The sequence below is a fragment of the Micromys minutus genome (genome assembly GCF_963924665.1).
Source record: "Micromys minutus genome assembly, chromosome: X".
Classification (NCBI taxonomy): Eukaryota; Metazoa; Chordata; class Mammalia; order Rodentia; family Muridae; genus Micromys; species Micromys minutus.
Genome location: NC_137970.1, coordinates 53,908,310 through 53,926,277, shown reverse-complemented (window position 1 = coordinate 53,926,277; position 17,968 = coordinate 53,908,310). Strand labels below are relative to the sequence as shown.

At 37.5% G+C, this 17,968-nt stretch overlaps 1 protein-coding gene across 1 annotated transcript; it reads right to left on the bottom strand.

Annotated features, from left to right (window-relative positions):
• Nucleotides 1–488: 488 nt before the first annotated feature.
• LOC308414535 (ubiquitin carboxyl-terminal hydrolase 10-like) lies at nt 489–3,017 on the bottom strand. Its single transcript, XM_080909767.1, has one exon. It carries the CDS (start codon nt 2,952–2,954, stop codon nt 576–578), a length of 2,379 nt encoding a protein of 792 aa, XP_080765893.1. The 5' UTR covers nt 2,955–3,017; the 3' UTR covers nt 489–575.
• Nucleotides 3,018–17,968: the final 14,951 nt, after the last annotated feature.

Here is a 17,968-nt window from a genome sequence, read left to right as displayed (position 1 = left end):
GTTCATGGTAATAGTTACAATCAGCAACCTCTGCAGCCTGACGTCTACCCCCATGTCTGACCCACGGCGTCTACGACAGCAGTTTCCCTCTCGCAAATGCGTTTCCTGTTAGGAACCAGCAACATCTTTTAATTTATTTCCTTTTGAAGGGCTATCTCATCTCTGATAACTGGCTCGTTTTTGTCCTTTATCAAAAACTAAAGGGTAAAGGAGGAAAGTATGATTAATTAAAAAAATTATTTTTTAAGGAAAGATAAAATTCATTTTCACAAATTTACAAGAGCTGCTGGTGCGAGACTTATTATTCCACTACGTGATCAGCCGGGACACAGTGCGAGCCGCCTCCTCGGCTCAGGCTCTTCAGAAGCGGTGGCTCTTGTGTTTCCTCACTCAAGCCAATAGTCCAGTTTCTGAAGTCAGTCAGCATGAGCTGTGCTGTGCAGACCCCCAGACATTGTCCATCCAAGCCCACTGGCACAGAGGGAGAGTCTCTCTCTACAGAGCCACTAGAGAGGTGGGTAGTTAGTGAGTTGGGAGTTGTAGGAAGCAGCGTCAGGCACAGGCACAGGGCACAGCTACAGCAGGTCCACACGGCGGTAATACAGGAGGTAGGCTGTGCGATCAGCAGTCGGTTTCACCACCTGGTACTGGTTAATAACCTTGACCATTTGGTCATCAATTCGAAGCCAGCCATTAAGCCCAATCTGGAAGACATCTGTAGTGTAGTGGCCGCCTGTAGCACTGTTGCCATGATGGTAGACCACTGCGAACAGCCTATAGGTTCTGTGGCATTTAAAATTCTTATTTTTGACGCCTGGAGAAAGTAGTTCTCTGCTGATCTCCAGGTCCACAGGGTAGTCAATGTTCTTCACCAGCTTCTGACACCCGCCCGTCTTCTCATAGACGAAGCGCTTCAGGTGGAGCACGAGGACAGGGGGAAGCTTCTCCAGAGTCACTCTGCGGCTGACTTCAACCTCCTGCTTGGTTTTGGTGGTATAACCTTGGACAGACTCTCTCGCCACCAGGCTTTCCAAGGCATCCTGGACTGTACGTATCTTGTCAGACTGGATGTCCAACTGCAGCGTGAAGAACGGCTGCAGAGTGGCTGACTCTTTGGAACTCTGCTGGTAAACCACAGACCTGATGTGTCCACCGAAGATGCCAGTAATAGGCGTCTGAACGAACTCCGCCTGCCTGGTGACAGACGTCTTGTTTTTGGGACCCACTTGCTCCCACTCGTCCTCACTGCCCTCACCCATGTCTTCCAACTCCTCATCCTCTATCCAGTGGCTTCCGGGCCCATTGGAGACAGAGTGCTTTTCATGCGTGGGTGAGAGGAGCTTCTTCAGGCTCAGCATCTCCTCATGGAGTCCATTGAGGATGAAACCTAGGTACTCCTCAGCATCCTCCTGTTGGCCCTTTTCAGACAGGCTGGACTTGATGACTGTCAGGAGCCTGTAAATGTATGTGGGTTCAAAGGCAGCTCCTGGGCGGATATCTCTCACAATTTTATCCCCGAGAGCTTGGCGGGGCTTGGGAGGTACCGGCATATTAGTAAACTCGTTCATGAGCCGAACAAAGCTATCTATCATGGGTGTTGACGTGCAAGGCCTTTGCACTTTTGAGTACAGAGGAATGAACTTCATCAGGTGATACATTGGAGGGCAAGCCACCAAAGCCTGCTGGGTGGCATTAATGTAGCACCAGTTTCCTTTATTGATCAGCCCACGGGGTTGCAATGACACTGGCTTATGTATTAGGGTTACAGTCTCCAGTAACTCTGCAATCTTTATGGCTACGGGATCCTCTGACACTGGAACAAGCCCTTCTTTGACTTCCATCTGTTTTTCAGAGGCCAGGGGGGACGGGGCAGGGGGGGAACACTTAGTTTCCACATACGCCATGGGTGAAGAGGAAGGGGGCTTAGAATCATGAAAGAGGCTAGCCCAGGACTTTGCAGGCTGGCTAATGGGAATGGCGCCCGAGGCAGAGTGTACACTTTCAGCATGAGGTGACTGGCTCTCGGGCTTCGCAGGGTCCAAGTCTGCACTCTCCTCAGTGTGCAGCTCTACCCCATTGGCAGCACTGTCCTCGCCCAGGGATTCAAGTATTTTTCCATTAGCAACTGCAAGGTTCTCAGTCGTATCGGTGTCAGTGTAGGGCTGAGCCACAGCTGTCCTTAGCAGACTGTCTGTAGGGAGGCAGGGCTGTCCCAAGTCAGTTTCATGGCAGCCCTCAGGCAGCCCTGCAGTCCTGGCATCACCACCTAGTGTCCTAGGGAAAGGACTATCAGGGACAGGGTCACCGATGAAGTCCATGGAGTTCTGAGGGCTGTCACAAGTCCTGGGCATGACTGAAGGAAGCATATCCACCATGAACTCAGCGTCCTCCACACCCTCGCTGTTTGTGCCCACTGACGTGGCGTGGCCATTGACCAGGGCAGCTGGGGAGGCACTCTCCTCACTACCATCTTTCAGATAACTGTAGTACCCAGGGGGACGCTTCTTCTTTTTCCGTTCCCTCTGACCAAGGCCACCAGTGCCACTGTCGTTCTCCAGGGTCTCAACCTCTGCGTTGGAGCTGCTTTCCAGAACCAAGGCTGAGGCAGGGCTCTGCTCGCTGGAGTTGTAGGCCTCACCCTTCTGTGTGTCATCAGGGGTCTTTTTGGCAGTTGTACAACCAAGGATAAATTCAGGTGCCTGAGGGTTCAAGGTACTTGAAATACTATAGCTAGGGCTTCTCGGCAGACCATCACCAGGTCCGATGACTTCATCCACACCAAACTCGATCCTCTGATGTTCTTGTCCGTCTGGCAGTTCATCTTCAGCCTGTATGCTACACAGAGTCCCACTGAATGGGGGGAGCTCAACTGAAGAGCGGGGAGTCACAAAAAACTGATTGAATTCATCAGGACTGAAATCGCCAAAAATATACTGTGGGTTGTGGAGGGCCATGGCGGCCCGTCTCAATGAGGTTCGGAGCTGCTCCGGCTTCTCACGCCGCGTCCCCCGTCGCCGCCATCTTATCGCCGCACAGACACACCCAAATGTCATTTTTAACCAATAGACTGAGCCATTATAACATCATTTGCTGACATGAATATTGTTTGCTCTACTGATTTTTCTTGACATCCTCATTGACATTCATTTAGCATTTGTACCATATTTTAAACTATGAAGATGTTATGTTTCTTTATATTTTCATTTCTCATTATGAGTACTAAGGTGTTTGAAAGCACACATAAACTTAGGGATTGGGTTTTACACTTTGGAACACAAGCTACTGAGATTTTGAAAAAGATCAATTTCAATTGATAGACTACTGTATAATATTAACAATACTAAATCTTCCAACTTAACATTATCTCAGAAAAAGCATGAAATATCTTTGTATTATATATTTTTATTTCTTTTAAAGTATTTTAGGGACTGAATGGATTGCTTAGCAATTGAGAAAACTGGATGATTTTTCAGAGGATCTGAGTTTGATACTCAGCACCCACATGGGGGCTCACATTCACCTGTAAATCCTGTTTATCTTTTTTTTTTCCTCTACGGATGTTAGGCATGCAGGCTGTGCACAGGTGTATATGTAGAGAAAATACACATACAGAGAAAATCAAGTAAAAAGTTTAAAGAAAAAATTTAAAATATTTAATAATTTTCAGCACTCAAATCTTTCATATCCTTAGTTAAAATCTTTCCTAGGTATGGTTGCCATTAATAAAAAAAATTTCCTCTAGACTCAGGAATACTGGAAACCTTGGTACTTTGTTGGTGGTGCTATTTAGAGAAATTGTGAGAAGGTGCACCCTTGCTGGAAATAGTACATCACAGGGGGCTGTATTGAGAGTTTAAAGCCTCACCTCACGTCCTGTTCACACTCTGCTTTCTACTTGCAGTTAAAGAAGTGACTGCTCAGTTTCTTGATCCTGCACCAAGCCTATTGCTCACTGCCATGTCTCTTTTACATCACATTGGACTCTCATCCATCTGGAATCACAAATACAAATTAATTCTTCCTTCTTTAAATCGCCTTTGGTCATGGTGTTTTACCACAGAAATAGAAAATTAACTAATGTACTAACTGGAACTAAGATTGGTCTGTTGTGAAGAACCTATGTTGTTTTTTTGGAAGAACATCAAAGGCTGGAACTTTGGGCTGACACTGTAGGCAAAGCTAAATGGAGTGACCTAGGAGGAGCCTGCAAGACAGTAGTTCCTAAAGAACGGGAGAGACTTGGCTCCAGAGGTTTCAGAAGAATGTAAGTACCTGGATATATCAGCAACTGGGCTAGATGCTATTCCTGTGATATTTTGGAAAAGAAACTGGCCACTGTCTTTTCTAGTCCTAAAAGCTTTCCTGATCTTAAATGTAAAAGCTGTAGGCTAATATTCTTTGTTTTTAGAGAAACTTTTAAGACAAAAACATGTTAAATCTGTGGCATTGTAATCACTAATAAAACTAATGTAGATATTTAATGAAATAGAGAAAGTGGAACATAAAGAAATATGAAATGTACATTTGGGGTAGACAAAGAGAACTAGGAAGGTTAATGTTACAGCAACATTAAGTTATATGCTAGAGGAGAGACTATGATTGTTAAGGGATTTAACACTATCAAATAATAGTTTGTCCTGCAAGACCGCATTCAGTAGGCATTAGCTAATTACTGATAGGGAAGTTTTCAAATTTTCTTTTACCATTGACTGTATTAGTAACATATCATTTAATCAATGGCTTCCATTGTGTTGGAAAATGACATTTTATTTTTAATTTGTTGAGTTAATTTTGTTAACTCAAAGCAGAGTATCCAATCTCTAAAAATTTTTTAATCTGGATCAATTGGGGTTATTCACATGGTCTAGTCTTCCTTTTCAATACTATCATGTATTTTTATTTATATTTATTATAATCAGCAATTCTTATATTCATATAGTAAATTTTAATGCTCCATGTTGTGGCTCCTTGTAGCTTTATTTGGGTTTAATTCTCTACTAGTTTACAAAGGATATTTTATCTATATTTGGCTTAGAGTTGACTTTACTAGGATTATTTTGGCATTGATATGAATGTGAGCAAATTTAGGATGTGCTTCTATTTCTATTCAATCTGTCACCAAACTACACTCTAATATGCATTTTTATTTCTTTTATTATCTTTGGAGTTTATTTCATATTTTTTAATGCCTTCTGTTACAAATGACATAAAGCTTTATGATTTTTATTGGCATTTATAGCCATATATTTTCCCTAAATATTGATTTTTTCTGAATACCATTAGTTTGGTAAGCATGATTTCATTTACATTAATCTGAAAGTATTTTGTGATATTATGTTTTCTTTCCATGACTAAAAATGTTTCTTGATTTCCTTTTGTTATTTGTATATTCAAGCATGACAATAGAGATTATCTTTTCTGATTTGTGTCTTCAAAATGTATTAAGACTTGTTTTATTTATCAATATAATACATATTTTGATAGTATTTGTGATCCTGAGAGGAATGAATATTTATTTTGGGTAATGTGTCTTTTGGACATGATTTCTTCATTATTTTTAAGGCTAGATTGTTTTACTTGGTATTAAAAGAGAAAGATTGAGTTATTTAACTATTAGTACAGAACTGTTTCTTACTCAAAATTTGTTATGGTTGTATCACATTTTTTGTACTTTACTGTTTGATGTATGCATACTTATCATCATTAATTTTCACATATTTGACATTTTATCAATATACAGTAAACTTTGTGTGTGCTGCTGCCAAAATAAGCTATGTGTTTTCATCATAAGTGGATGCATAACATAATAGATGACAAGTTCATGTACTATGGACACAGACTCAGCAACAAACAGTTAGAAGTGGGATAACTAGAACTTGAACTACCACGTGATAGAGTTCATGAACATACATGTAAAGGACTTTATTTATTACTGTAGGAAAACTTGGCATCCATGTCCATTATTTTTATATTTATAATAGCTAAGATATATAACTAACCTACATGGTCATCAACTCAATGAACAATGAAAATGCATTACAAATGTAAAGTGAAATATTACTCAGCTATAGAGGAAAGTGAGCTTTGATAAAATTTTCGAGTAGTTTGATAAACCTTGATAAAATTATACTAAATGTAGTCACCCATGCTCAAAAGACTGCATACTTTGTCTCATATGTAGTCCATAACTTCAAATCTTCTGTCCTCTGTGCTTAACCTGGAATATTTGTATAAGATAAGAAACTAGAAATGAATCATTTGAGACCATGAATTTAAGGAGGAGGTTTGTAGAATATACATAAAATGAAACAAGAGAAGGAGAATACAAGGAGCAGAAATGTTCAAGCAAATAGTAGTATAGTAATGATAGAAAATTAGGTGGGAGAGGGGCTCCCAAAAAATAAGATACTGGGGAAAATATGATATTGCGATTCAAGAAGAATAATTAGCAAAATGATTAGAATACAAATGACCTGAAAGAACTGAGGTTAGGTTGGTTGAGGCATATTGGACAGGATGTATAAATGGGGATGTAGACTGAAAGGTAGCGAAAAGGAGGAGTAGTAGGTGACTTAAGAACAGTAGCTTAGAGTTTATATCTGATATAAAACCATGATGCAGAGAGAGAAGTAGTGAGATGGCTATCTTGAAATGGCTTATGTTTGAAGCCTTCCTGACTGTCTGATGCCATATTCCTTGCCATGAAGGTCATGGATTCTAATTCCTAGGAAACATGAGCCCAAAATTAAATGTTTTATTTCATAAGTTTCCTCAATCATGGTATTTTGTCATAGAAATGGAAAAGACACTAAAATTTTGTCATAGAAATGGAAAAGTCACGTAAACAAAAAAAGTACAATGACATTGCAAGTTGACATGCTAAAATAAATGGCAGGCTACCTCACAAAACCCAAATCTCATTAAAAAAAAACTGTAGATAATTAATGGTTGCTGAGAGAAGGTCCATCAGTATTCTCTAAGGATAAGCTCCAATTCCAAATAGTCAAATACATGGACATATGAGCAACAGCAAAATGGAGTCAAATATACATACATATATATCAATACCTTTGCCTAGATTGAGTATTTGGATAACACTGGTTTTATAAAAAGAACGCACAGGCTATAAGAAAATTAAAATAAAATCTTTAAGAATTAAAAGAATAATCAGTTAGAGATATTTTGCCAATTTTTGTCTACTTAATTTGTTTAAATGTATCATTACTGAATGATTTTATGTGTCAAGTCATGAGCTCAGAAATTGGAGAGCAGAATTAAATGTGTGTACAGGAAGAGCAGGCATACTACTATCAGTACTCGCAGACTGTAAACAGAGAACTGAGCATCCAGAGGAGGCATGGGAGTGCTCTCCCTACTGAGCTCATGGGCCTCCATCTGCACCCAGAGTTAGAGCCAGCCCATCACCATCAGAACTCACAACCTGCCCATGGAGAGTTGAACACCCAGGACCAATCTTCCTCTAGAGCCCATGGCCCACAGATGCACAGGAAAGACAAGCTCCATTCAGAGACAAGAAAATAAACTAAATTCAATGATAAGAAGATGGCAAGAGGCAAGTAAAAGAATCTAAGCAACAGAAACCAAGACAAAATGGCAACATCAGAACCCAGCTCTTCCACCACAGCAAGTAGTATATATCCCAACACACCAGAAAAACAAGATTTGGACTTAAAATTGTACCTCATGCTAATGATAGAGGGCCTCAAGCAGTGCATGAATAGCTCCCTTAAAAAATACAAGGGAACACAGAAAAACAAGTACATGCCCTTAGAGAAACAGAGGAAAACAGATGAGAGAATTGAACAAAACCATACAGGATATACAATGGAAATGGAAACAATAAAGAAAACACAAAGAGAGACAAGCCTGGAGATAGAAAACCTAGGAAAGGGGTCAGGAGTCAAAGATGCAAACATCTCCAACAGAATATAAGAGATAGAAGAGATACTCTCAAGGGCAGAAGATAACATAGAAAGCATTGATACAACAGTCAGAAAATATAATAGTTTAAAAGCTCCTAACCCCAAATATCAAGGAAATTTGGATACAATGAGAAAACCAAACCTAAGGATAATAGGAGTAGAAAAGAGCAAAATCTCTCAATAGAAAGGCTTAGTAAATATCTTCAACAAAATTATAGAAGAAAACTACCCTAACCTAAAAAAAAAAGAGATGACCATGAACATACAAGAAGCCTACAGGACTTCAATAAATTGGACAAGAAAAGAAATTCATCCTTACACATGATAGTCTAAATTCCAAATGTTCAAAACAAAGAAAGAATACTAAAATCAGTAAGAGAAAAAGGATAAGTAACATATGAAGACAGACTGATTAGAATTACACCAGACTTTTAAACAGAAACTATGAAGGTGAGAAGATCATGGACAGATGTCATATAGACCTTAAGAGAACATGCATGCAGAAGAATGTAAATCAATCCCTTCTTATCTACTGGTACAAAGTTCAAGTCCAAGTGGATGAAATATCTCCACATAAAACCAGGTACACTGAAACTATAAGAAGAGAAAGTGGGTAAGAGCTTAGAACACATAGGCACAGGGGAAAATTCACAGAACGTAGGAAGCTCAAAAAGAAGGAAGGGCTCAGTTTTTTCTTGCAAGGGAGAACAAAACAATCACAGAAGGCAATACAGGGACAAACAGAGGAGCAGGGATTTAAAAAATATTCAAGAGACTGCCTCACTTGGGCACCCACCACATATGCAGCCACTAAACCCAAGCACTATTACTGATGCCAAGAAGTGCTTACTGGCAGGAATCTGATATGAATGCCTCCTCAGAGGTTCTGCAAGAGCCACACTGATACAGAGGAAGAAGCTTGCAGCGAACCATCTGACTGAACATGAAGACCCCAATTAAGCAGCTCAAGAAAGGACTGAAGGAGTTGAAAGGGTCTGCAACCCCAATGGGAAAAACAAAATGATCAACTATCCAAACCCACCGCAGCTTCCAGGGACTAAAACATCAACCAGTGAGTTCACATGGGAGGGGGAGAGGGCACAGGATTGGGGAAGGAGATAACATTTGAAATGTAAATAACGAGCATATCCGATAAAAGAGAGAAATTCTCAAATTTATCTGGAAAAACAAAAATCCAGGATATCAGAAACCATTCTCAACAATAAAATAACCTGGGGCAATCAACATCGCTGATGTCAAGCTGTACTACAGAGCAATATTGGCAAAAACCACTTGGTATCGGTACTGAGATAGGCCAGTGGATTGGTGTAATATAATTGTAAACCCAAAAATAAACCCACACACTTATGGTCGCTTGATCTTTGACAAATAAACCAAAAAATGTCTAATGGAAAAATGAGATCATTTTCAACAAATGGTGCTGGTTCAACTGGTTTTCACCATGTAGAAGAATGGTAATTGATTTATTCTCATCTATTTCTACAAAGATCAAGTCCAAGTGAATCAAGGAACTTCACATAAAACTAGATAAGCTGAATCTAACTGAAGAGAAATTAGGGAAGATTCTCAAACACATGGGTACAGGAAAAATTTCCCAAAAAGATCACCAATGGCTTATACTCCACAATCAACAATTGACAAAAAAGACCTCATAAAATTGAAAACGGTTTTTAAGGCAAAGGACATTGTCAACAGGACAAAACAGCAACCCACAGATTATGAAAAGATGTTTACCAACCTTACATCCATTGGAGGGCTAATATCCAAGATATACAAATAATTCAAGAAGTTAGATTCCAGAGATCCAAATAATCCTATTAAAAACGCGGTACAGAACTAAACAAAGAATCCTCATCTGAAGAGTCTAGAATGGCTGAGAAGCATCTAATGAAATGTTCAACATCCTTAGTCATCAGGGAGATGCAAATCAAAACAACCCTGATATTTCACCTCACACCAGTCACAATAGATAAGATCAAAAACTCAGGTGACAGCAGATGCAGGTGAGGATGTGGAGAAAGAGGAACACTTGTTCATTGATGATGGGATTACAAGATGACAATACTACTTTGGAAATTAATTTCACATTCCTCAGATAACTGGAAATAGTTCTGCCTAAAGACCCATCTATTCCACTCCTGGGCATACACCCAAAAGATTCTCCAACATATATCAAGGACATATGCTCCCAGCAGCTTTATTTATAATAGCCAGATGCTGGAAACAACACAGATGTTGCTCAATAGAAGAATGGATCCAGAAAATGTGGTACATTTACAAAATGGAATACTACTTAGCTATTAAAAACAACTACTTCATGAAATTCACAGGCAAATTGATGAAACTAGTAAATATTATCTTTAGTGAGATAACCCAGAAACAAAACAACAAACATGGTATGTACTCTCTGAAAAGTGGATATTAGCCCCAGTGCTCATAATACCCATGATACAACTCACAAACCATATGGAGCTTAAGAAGAAACACCAAAGTGTGGATGCTTCAATCCTACATAGAAGGGGGAACAAAATAATTACAACAGGTAGACTGATAGAGGGACCTGGGAGGGAAAGAAGAGGAAGAGGAAAAATGGGAGGGGGTGCAAATCAGTTATTGGAAGGGACAGGAGAGAAGTACAGAGCATCAGGAAATTGAATACAAATATGTAGCAGTGGGTGGTGGGGAACTGGAGGTAGCCACTAGAAAGTTCCAAAGCCTGGTAAAGTAGAGGCTTCCAGGACCTAATGCAGATGACTTTCCACCAAATATGTAATAAATGGAAGATAGAACCTATAGAGACAATCCCTAATAAATAGACAAGGACCCCAGTTGAGAAATAGGGCCACCCTTGCATCTCAACATTTTTAACTCAGTAATATTACTGTCCAAAGGAAAGACAGGGCTAAAAAATGGAACAGAGTCCAAAGGGCAGGTCACCCAGAGACTGCCCTACCTGGAAACCCATCTCATCTACAGACACTAAACCCAGACACTATTGCTGATGCCAAGAAGTGCTTGCTGACAGGAGCCTGATATAGCTGTCTCCTGAGATGTTCTACAAGCACCTGATTAATAAATATGTAAATATTCATAGCCAACCATTATACTGTGGCTAAGACCCCAATGTAAGTAAGAACTAGGGGAAGGAGTGAAGGAGCTGAAGGGAATTGCAACCCCGTAGGAAGAACAATATCAACTAAGTAGATCATTCAGAGCTCCCAAAGTATACCAGCAGTACACATGCAGGGAGCTGTGACTCCAGATGTATATGTAACAGAGGATAGCCTTATCTGGGAGGGGAGGTCCTTAGTCCTGCGGAGTTTTGATGCTTCATTGTAGGTGGATGCTAGAGTGGTGAGCTGGGAGAGGATGAGTGGGTGGAGGAGCAAATCTGAGGGTGGAGAGGAAGGATGGGATTGGGGGCGTTGTGGAGAGGTAACTGAGAAGGGAATATTACTTGAAATGCAAACAAAATAAAATAATTAATAAAAAATGAATAAAATAACATAAATAAGCCGACATAGACACTGAAATATTAGAATAAGCACGTTTTAAAGAATGACCAAACAAAACTCTGCTGTCTAGACAAGGAAACCTTTACTTTATAAGGATTGCAACTCTATTGCTGAATAAGGAACAAAGACATAGTCCTACTTTTCTGGAACTAGCAAAATAGAATATGTATAAATCATATAGTTTCTGAAAGTTAATGCCTAACATTAAGAAGTCTTATGGCTCAATAACAGAAATACAAACAACTCAGTTGTGAACTCACCAATAGACTTGAATTAAAAAAAAAACACAAAGGCTAATAATTTTTAGGAAGATGAAACTCAAACCACCATATGATACCATATAATATCCTACAAAGCTGCTATTATCAAAGAAGTGAATATGGAATGTTTACATGAGTGTGCATAAATTGGAAAGCATTCATTTCTGAAGCAAATAAAAAGTTAGGCAGTAACTATGCAAAACATGTTAATACTTCCCCCAAGTTAAACATTTAATCACTTGTGACACATTGATTCTACTTATATGCACACACTAAAAGTATTTGAAATTTAAGATTCAAACAAGTACCTGTACACTAGTATTCATAATATCATTTACTCAAAATGGCAAAAAGGAAAAAAAGTAAATTCTATCAACAGAAAAGTAGGTAAAATGCATAACATTCAGCTAACAGGATGGTATCAATATCTCATTAGTTTTATTTGTTCTCATACACCTAGAGTATAAAATTATTAAAGTTGTATTTTAAAAATTGGTTATTGTGTTTTGCAGTTCTATTTTAATGTTTTTATTAGTGTGTCTTAAATAGTGGTGTTTCTCATTATATCATATATGTTTCTTGATAGTTTTTATCCCTCATTTTTGCCCTCATCCTATTTTTGCTATCATGTCTTCTCAGTTTCTATTTTCATGTTTTATGACATTATTAATTTCATTAAGGTTGCATGACCATTGAAAAAATAACTCAATATCTCTTCTCCCAACAATTAACTGACAATAATTGCTTGGAGAAGGACAGAGACTCATGTGTTCCACTATACTAGCTATTAACTACCTATAACTCCTCATGGAGGTAGAAGGGTTCATTAACTTCTCCTCAGTATAAACTGTTAACTGTCTACAACTCCTCGCCAGTACAAACTGTTAACTGTCTATAACTCCTCCCCAGTACAAACAACTGCCTATACCTCCTCAGGGAGGGGCAGTGCCTCCTCAGCACAAATTGTTAACTTCCCATAACTCTACAGAGAAGAATCTGGCATCAAGAGCTTCTCTGCACTCCCTAATGGAATGTTGACAGGCTTAATATTGTGTTTGCAATTATACCTTCTGAAATTTCAAGAATAGTCATGTCATGTTTGTTGTATAGTAGTTTCGAAATTAAAATTGCATGAGTTAATGGATGAATATATGAGTCCATTTAAAAATGTTATTATCTATATATGTATATGAGTAAATAATTTTTTTTACCCCCAGAGAAAACGATTATTAGTTTGGTGAACATAAGTTGATGTTATTCAAGTGCCTATACACTGAGCTTGGTTTTGCTTTGATATAATTGTGAGTGTGCCCTGATTCTTTCCTCTTAGAATGGAACATACTTCATTTATTTATTTTTTATTTTTACAAGGCATTGCAGTTAGGAGACTATAATTTAAAGAGAATTTGAGGTTCCCAGAGTTTTAGAGAAATTTCTGGATATTTGAAAGAGACTTTACTGCAGACACATCAACACTCAGCAGACCTTCCAAAATCCTTTTCCTAATGACCACTAAGTTTTCTGCTTTGCTCACAATCTAATAGAAGATGGACCTATTCACTTCCTTGTGACATATTAATGTAATTACCTTAAAGCCCTTATTGAATTCAAGTGACTCCCTATTGACTCTACTGACAAGGAATTTATGCTACTAAAATCAGTAGTCCTCATTTTACTTGACTTTTTCTCAATGTGTGATGCAGCTGAATTGCCCCCTCCTAAAATAGACATACTTTGGCTTTCATGATTCTATGTCAGAGCTTCTCAACTTCCCTGATACTGTGGCCCTTTAATACAGTTCCTCCTGTTATAGTAATCTCCAACCATAAAATTATTTTCATTGCTACTTCTTGACTGTATTCTTGCTACTGTTATAAACTTTAATGTAAATATCTGATAAGTGACCACTGTGAAAATATAGTTAGAACTACAAAGTGATCACAGGCTGAAAAAGGTTGCTCTAAGATTTGGATTTGTTTCCTGCAGTTCTTAATACTTTGTCTTCAGTCTTGTCTAGGATCCATTGTCTTTCTCATAAGTTTGAATTCAGATTTCTTTGTTTATTCCCTTTACACACACAAACACACACACACACACACACACACACACACACACACACACACACACACATATGCAGACATGTATGTATGCATGTGTGTATGTATGTATCTATATAGTCCAATTTGTGTTACTCATTATGTACAAGTACATCCATGAAGCATGATAAACTTACCAGAGGCCAAACCTTAAAGGAAACTGACTCTCCCTCCCCAGTAGTTGTAGCTATTGATAACTCCTCAGCTAGATGTAAAGGCTTATGAACCTCTCTCCATCTCTACGATGAAATTCTGGACTTTCTGAAAGCTCAAACCTTGGCAGTATTAATGTATTATAGTTTTCATTTATATGAGATAATAATATAATGCCATTTTATTTTTAAGAGGAATTTTAAAAATGTTTTAAAATGATTTAAAATGATTCTTAAAACTTATAAGAAAAAATTTAAATTCTTGGAGAAATTAAAGCTCAATCCATCCTTATATTAAAGACGAGTAATTGAAAATTAAAGGCTGAGTTCATCAGTGCTATATTGATCAATTCGTACACAAATAAAAAATATTTAAATTAAAAAATCTAACGATACATCTCAAAGAGCTACAAAAGAAAGATACCCAAAGTTAGTACAAGACAAAAATTAAATAGACCAGAGTATAAATAAATAAGATGAAATTAAAAAACAATAGAAATGACGAATCCATGTATTTTGAAGACATCGATGAAATAAATTTTAATGAAATTATGAAAAACAGGGAAGACTCAAATAAAATCAGCTCAATTAGAAGGCATTATACATATACATATAGATTATACATATAGAAACAGAGCATCTTAAGAGACTGTAATGAACAAATATGAGTAAACATATTAGATAAAGTAAAATAAATTATTTTATGTATAATAAATCTTGAGGAATAAATAGAAATATGAATTAAACAATAAATGTATCCCTTATCAGAGAAAACTGAAATCAGATGCTTACATGTTGAAATCTACCAAATATTTAAAGTTGAGCCAATTATTCTCAATTTCTTCCAAAATCTTGAGGAATAAAATGCCTTTAAACTTATTTTGGGGAACAGAATTACCCTGATGCCAAAGCCAGGCAAGAACATAGAAGAAGAATTGGAGGAGGGTATAAATACAGTGTTGATTAGTACTCAACTAATTTAATCAACCATTAATGTGATCCTTTACCATGATAAAAGATGATATGTGATTAAATAAGAGACTGCTCATGGATGAAAGAAAATTCAGTGGCACATTTAAACTTATGAGTGATAAACCATATAAACAGAATAAAGAATAAACAGTATATTCTTACCTTAATAGGTAAAAGATCTTATGCAGAGCTAGCTGGACTCTGCATGCTACTGTATGAACAGGACAAAGAGATTTGCCCACTGGTGCAATAGTAACAAGAATGTCTTGGCAGGTAACTAGCTTCCCTTTGGACTGCATCTGAGCACTGCTTCACAGGAGGGAAGTCATAGTTTATTTAGTAAAACATGGTTAAATCAATGCCCAAGAAGATAAATGTCCTAACAGAGATCGTATTAGTTTTTTTATATTATTGTTGTTATTTTTATTAAATGGCCTTATACTTGTTTATATTTATATTGCTAGATTAATCCTGCTCCCATCCTTTGTCAGAGATGTTTCTTATTGCAGTGGATATTGTAAATGTCTAGATAGATTACTGTTCAAAATACTAAAAACAAAGAACCCTATAGTTGAGACCCCTACATCATGATCCTCCCCTAAGGTTCTGGGAACATGATAGAAAAGAAAGCAGAAAGAATATAATACAAGGAGGAGATTTGCAAAACGCTGTCCACTGGATATGACATATCTTCTGTACAGATGAATTCATAGCAACAGTTATCACCTATAGAAGACCAAGATCAAGCAATAGAAAATTGCCAGCATGGAGTATGAAAAAAACTCCTGAAGACTCACTCCTAGCTGAAGTACTATTGTAAGTTGGCTATGGGAAGAATCAATTTTCTTTATAAGTCTGACTCTTACTAGCTTTGCCACATCCCAGTGGATGATTCTACATTTATGTGCATATGACTAGCACTAATTGGACTTAGTAGGTTTCAAAAGGAAATAAAAATATAAGAAATTAGAAACAAGTGGAGTGGGTACTGTTTCAATCTCTTTCCTGCCATTGGATCCCTTCTCCCTACCTGGATTGCCTGGTTGGGTCTCAGTGGGAGAGGATTGCTTAGTCCTCCTGTGACTAGATAGATGTCCCAAGGTGGGGTGGTATCCAAAGGGGGTGAGTTCTCTTCAGATAAAAGGAAGGGTTAATAGGGGGAAGGATTTGTAAGGACTGGGAGAAGATGGATATGGGGTATTGATTGGGGTGTAAAGTGAATAAAAATTAATTAGATGAAAATGTTATTATTGAAAAAAAGAAATCATAAAAGGAGTAGATGATGTTGGGTAGGAGATGTGATTGGTGTGGGTGTTGGAATAAGACTGAAATGGTAGGAGTAATTATTAATATTTATTAATATGAATAAAAATATATTGTATGCATGTATGAAAATTTCAAATAAAAGAAATAAACAAAAATTAAAGTTTAAAATTAACATTGTATTAAATAAACCCAACAAATCATAACATCATATTCCATAATAATTTAAATATTTCCCCTCAATCTGATTCTATAATTGAAGTATTGTCATTGAAGTACAATTTAGGCAGTATTTGTTCTAGGTATTTAGTTTGGGTTCAATTAAGTAGCATGTCCCTTAAGAAAAGTTATATTTATTATGGAATATGTGATAGTAGGCTTTTAAAGATAGTAAAATAATGGTTTATTGTAAAATAAAAACTAAAATTAGCAACAAACGAACAAGAAAAGAATTCAAAATAAGTGTTACTTCTCATCAACTTAGATTTATTTTGTTTACTTTTAGCATCTAATTGGCCATATTGTTTGATTTACTAAAATTGCATCCTATGAATTCATGAAGTATTCATGAAGGACAGAATTGTCTTCATTTTTTTGAAATCTCTATTTGAGCTTTTAGTATGCAGTGCTCTTCAGTTTTTTGTAGCAAAACTCCTTTCCTTATTGAGTCCAAGAAGGTAGCTTTTTCTTTATTGAAAACTGATGGTCGCTTTGGTTCAGGGCTCACTGGGTCTGCTGAATACTGGACTAGAGACAGAGTCTGTGGGTTTGGAATGCCAGGTGATGCTGATTTGGGAAAAGAAAATAATGACTGCAGGGTAAAAGGTTTCGTTGATTTCAGACTTGAAGATTGTGATGATGGTAGAACCAGTTTTTCTGTTGATTGATCAATGTAAATGTTTTCTGATGAAGGAATTGAAAATCTTGTTGACTGTGTATCAAAATGTCTTGAAGACACTGAATGTTTTGGTGAGTAAGCAGATTGACATCTTGCTGAATGTACTGATGCTTGTAAAAAAGATGAACTTTGATAAGTTTCTAGAGTTGAATGCCTCAGCAATGCTGCGTTTGGTGTTTTTGAGTAGGTTGGACAAATATATTTTGTTTGTGGTTGGTGTGAAAATCTTGGTGATACTAGAACTGTAGGTCTTGGTGAATTTGAAGCTGAAAGCCTTTGTGATTGTTGTGGAAATAAAGGTTTTGAAGATAGACATTCTAAAGACGATGGTGACTGTACAAAGGAAGTTTGGGCAAATAGATCTGAACCTTTACCTTCAGTTTCAGTTTTTTGTAGAAGTATTGGAGAAGAAGACATCAATGGGATTCTTTCATTTGTGTTATCTTCTTCAGGTATATCATCCTCTACTATTTCCAAACACTCAGGAGGCAGACGTGGAAATAGAGAGTCATCATTGTCTTCTTCAGTAGTTTTAACACTCATCCCAGGCCTAGTCTGGAGGCAGTTTATTCTTGTGGCTTCTGAAGTTCCCAAAGCAGGTGATGAAAATTGTGTTTGGGAATGAGTTGTTGAGGTAGGGAATTCTGTAGTTGAATCTTTTAACACAGTTAACCAGTCATGTGGTAATGAAGGTGGTGTAACTGGTGGTTTTTGACTCACAGACACTTCTGGCTTAAGACAAATTTGGACCTGAAGCTTTGGGTTCATTTCTCTCTTTCCAACTCCATATCTGACATATGATTTTAAATTTTTCACATTTTTGACGTCTTTCCTCTGTGGATGTGGAG

Bases quoted from the DNA above. Each gene is read 5' to 3' on its own strand.
- LOC308414535 (XM_080909767.1), bottom strand. From the start codon at position 2,954: ATGGCCCTCCACAACCCACAGTATATTTTTGGCGATTTCAGTCCTGAT.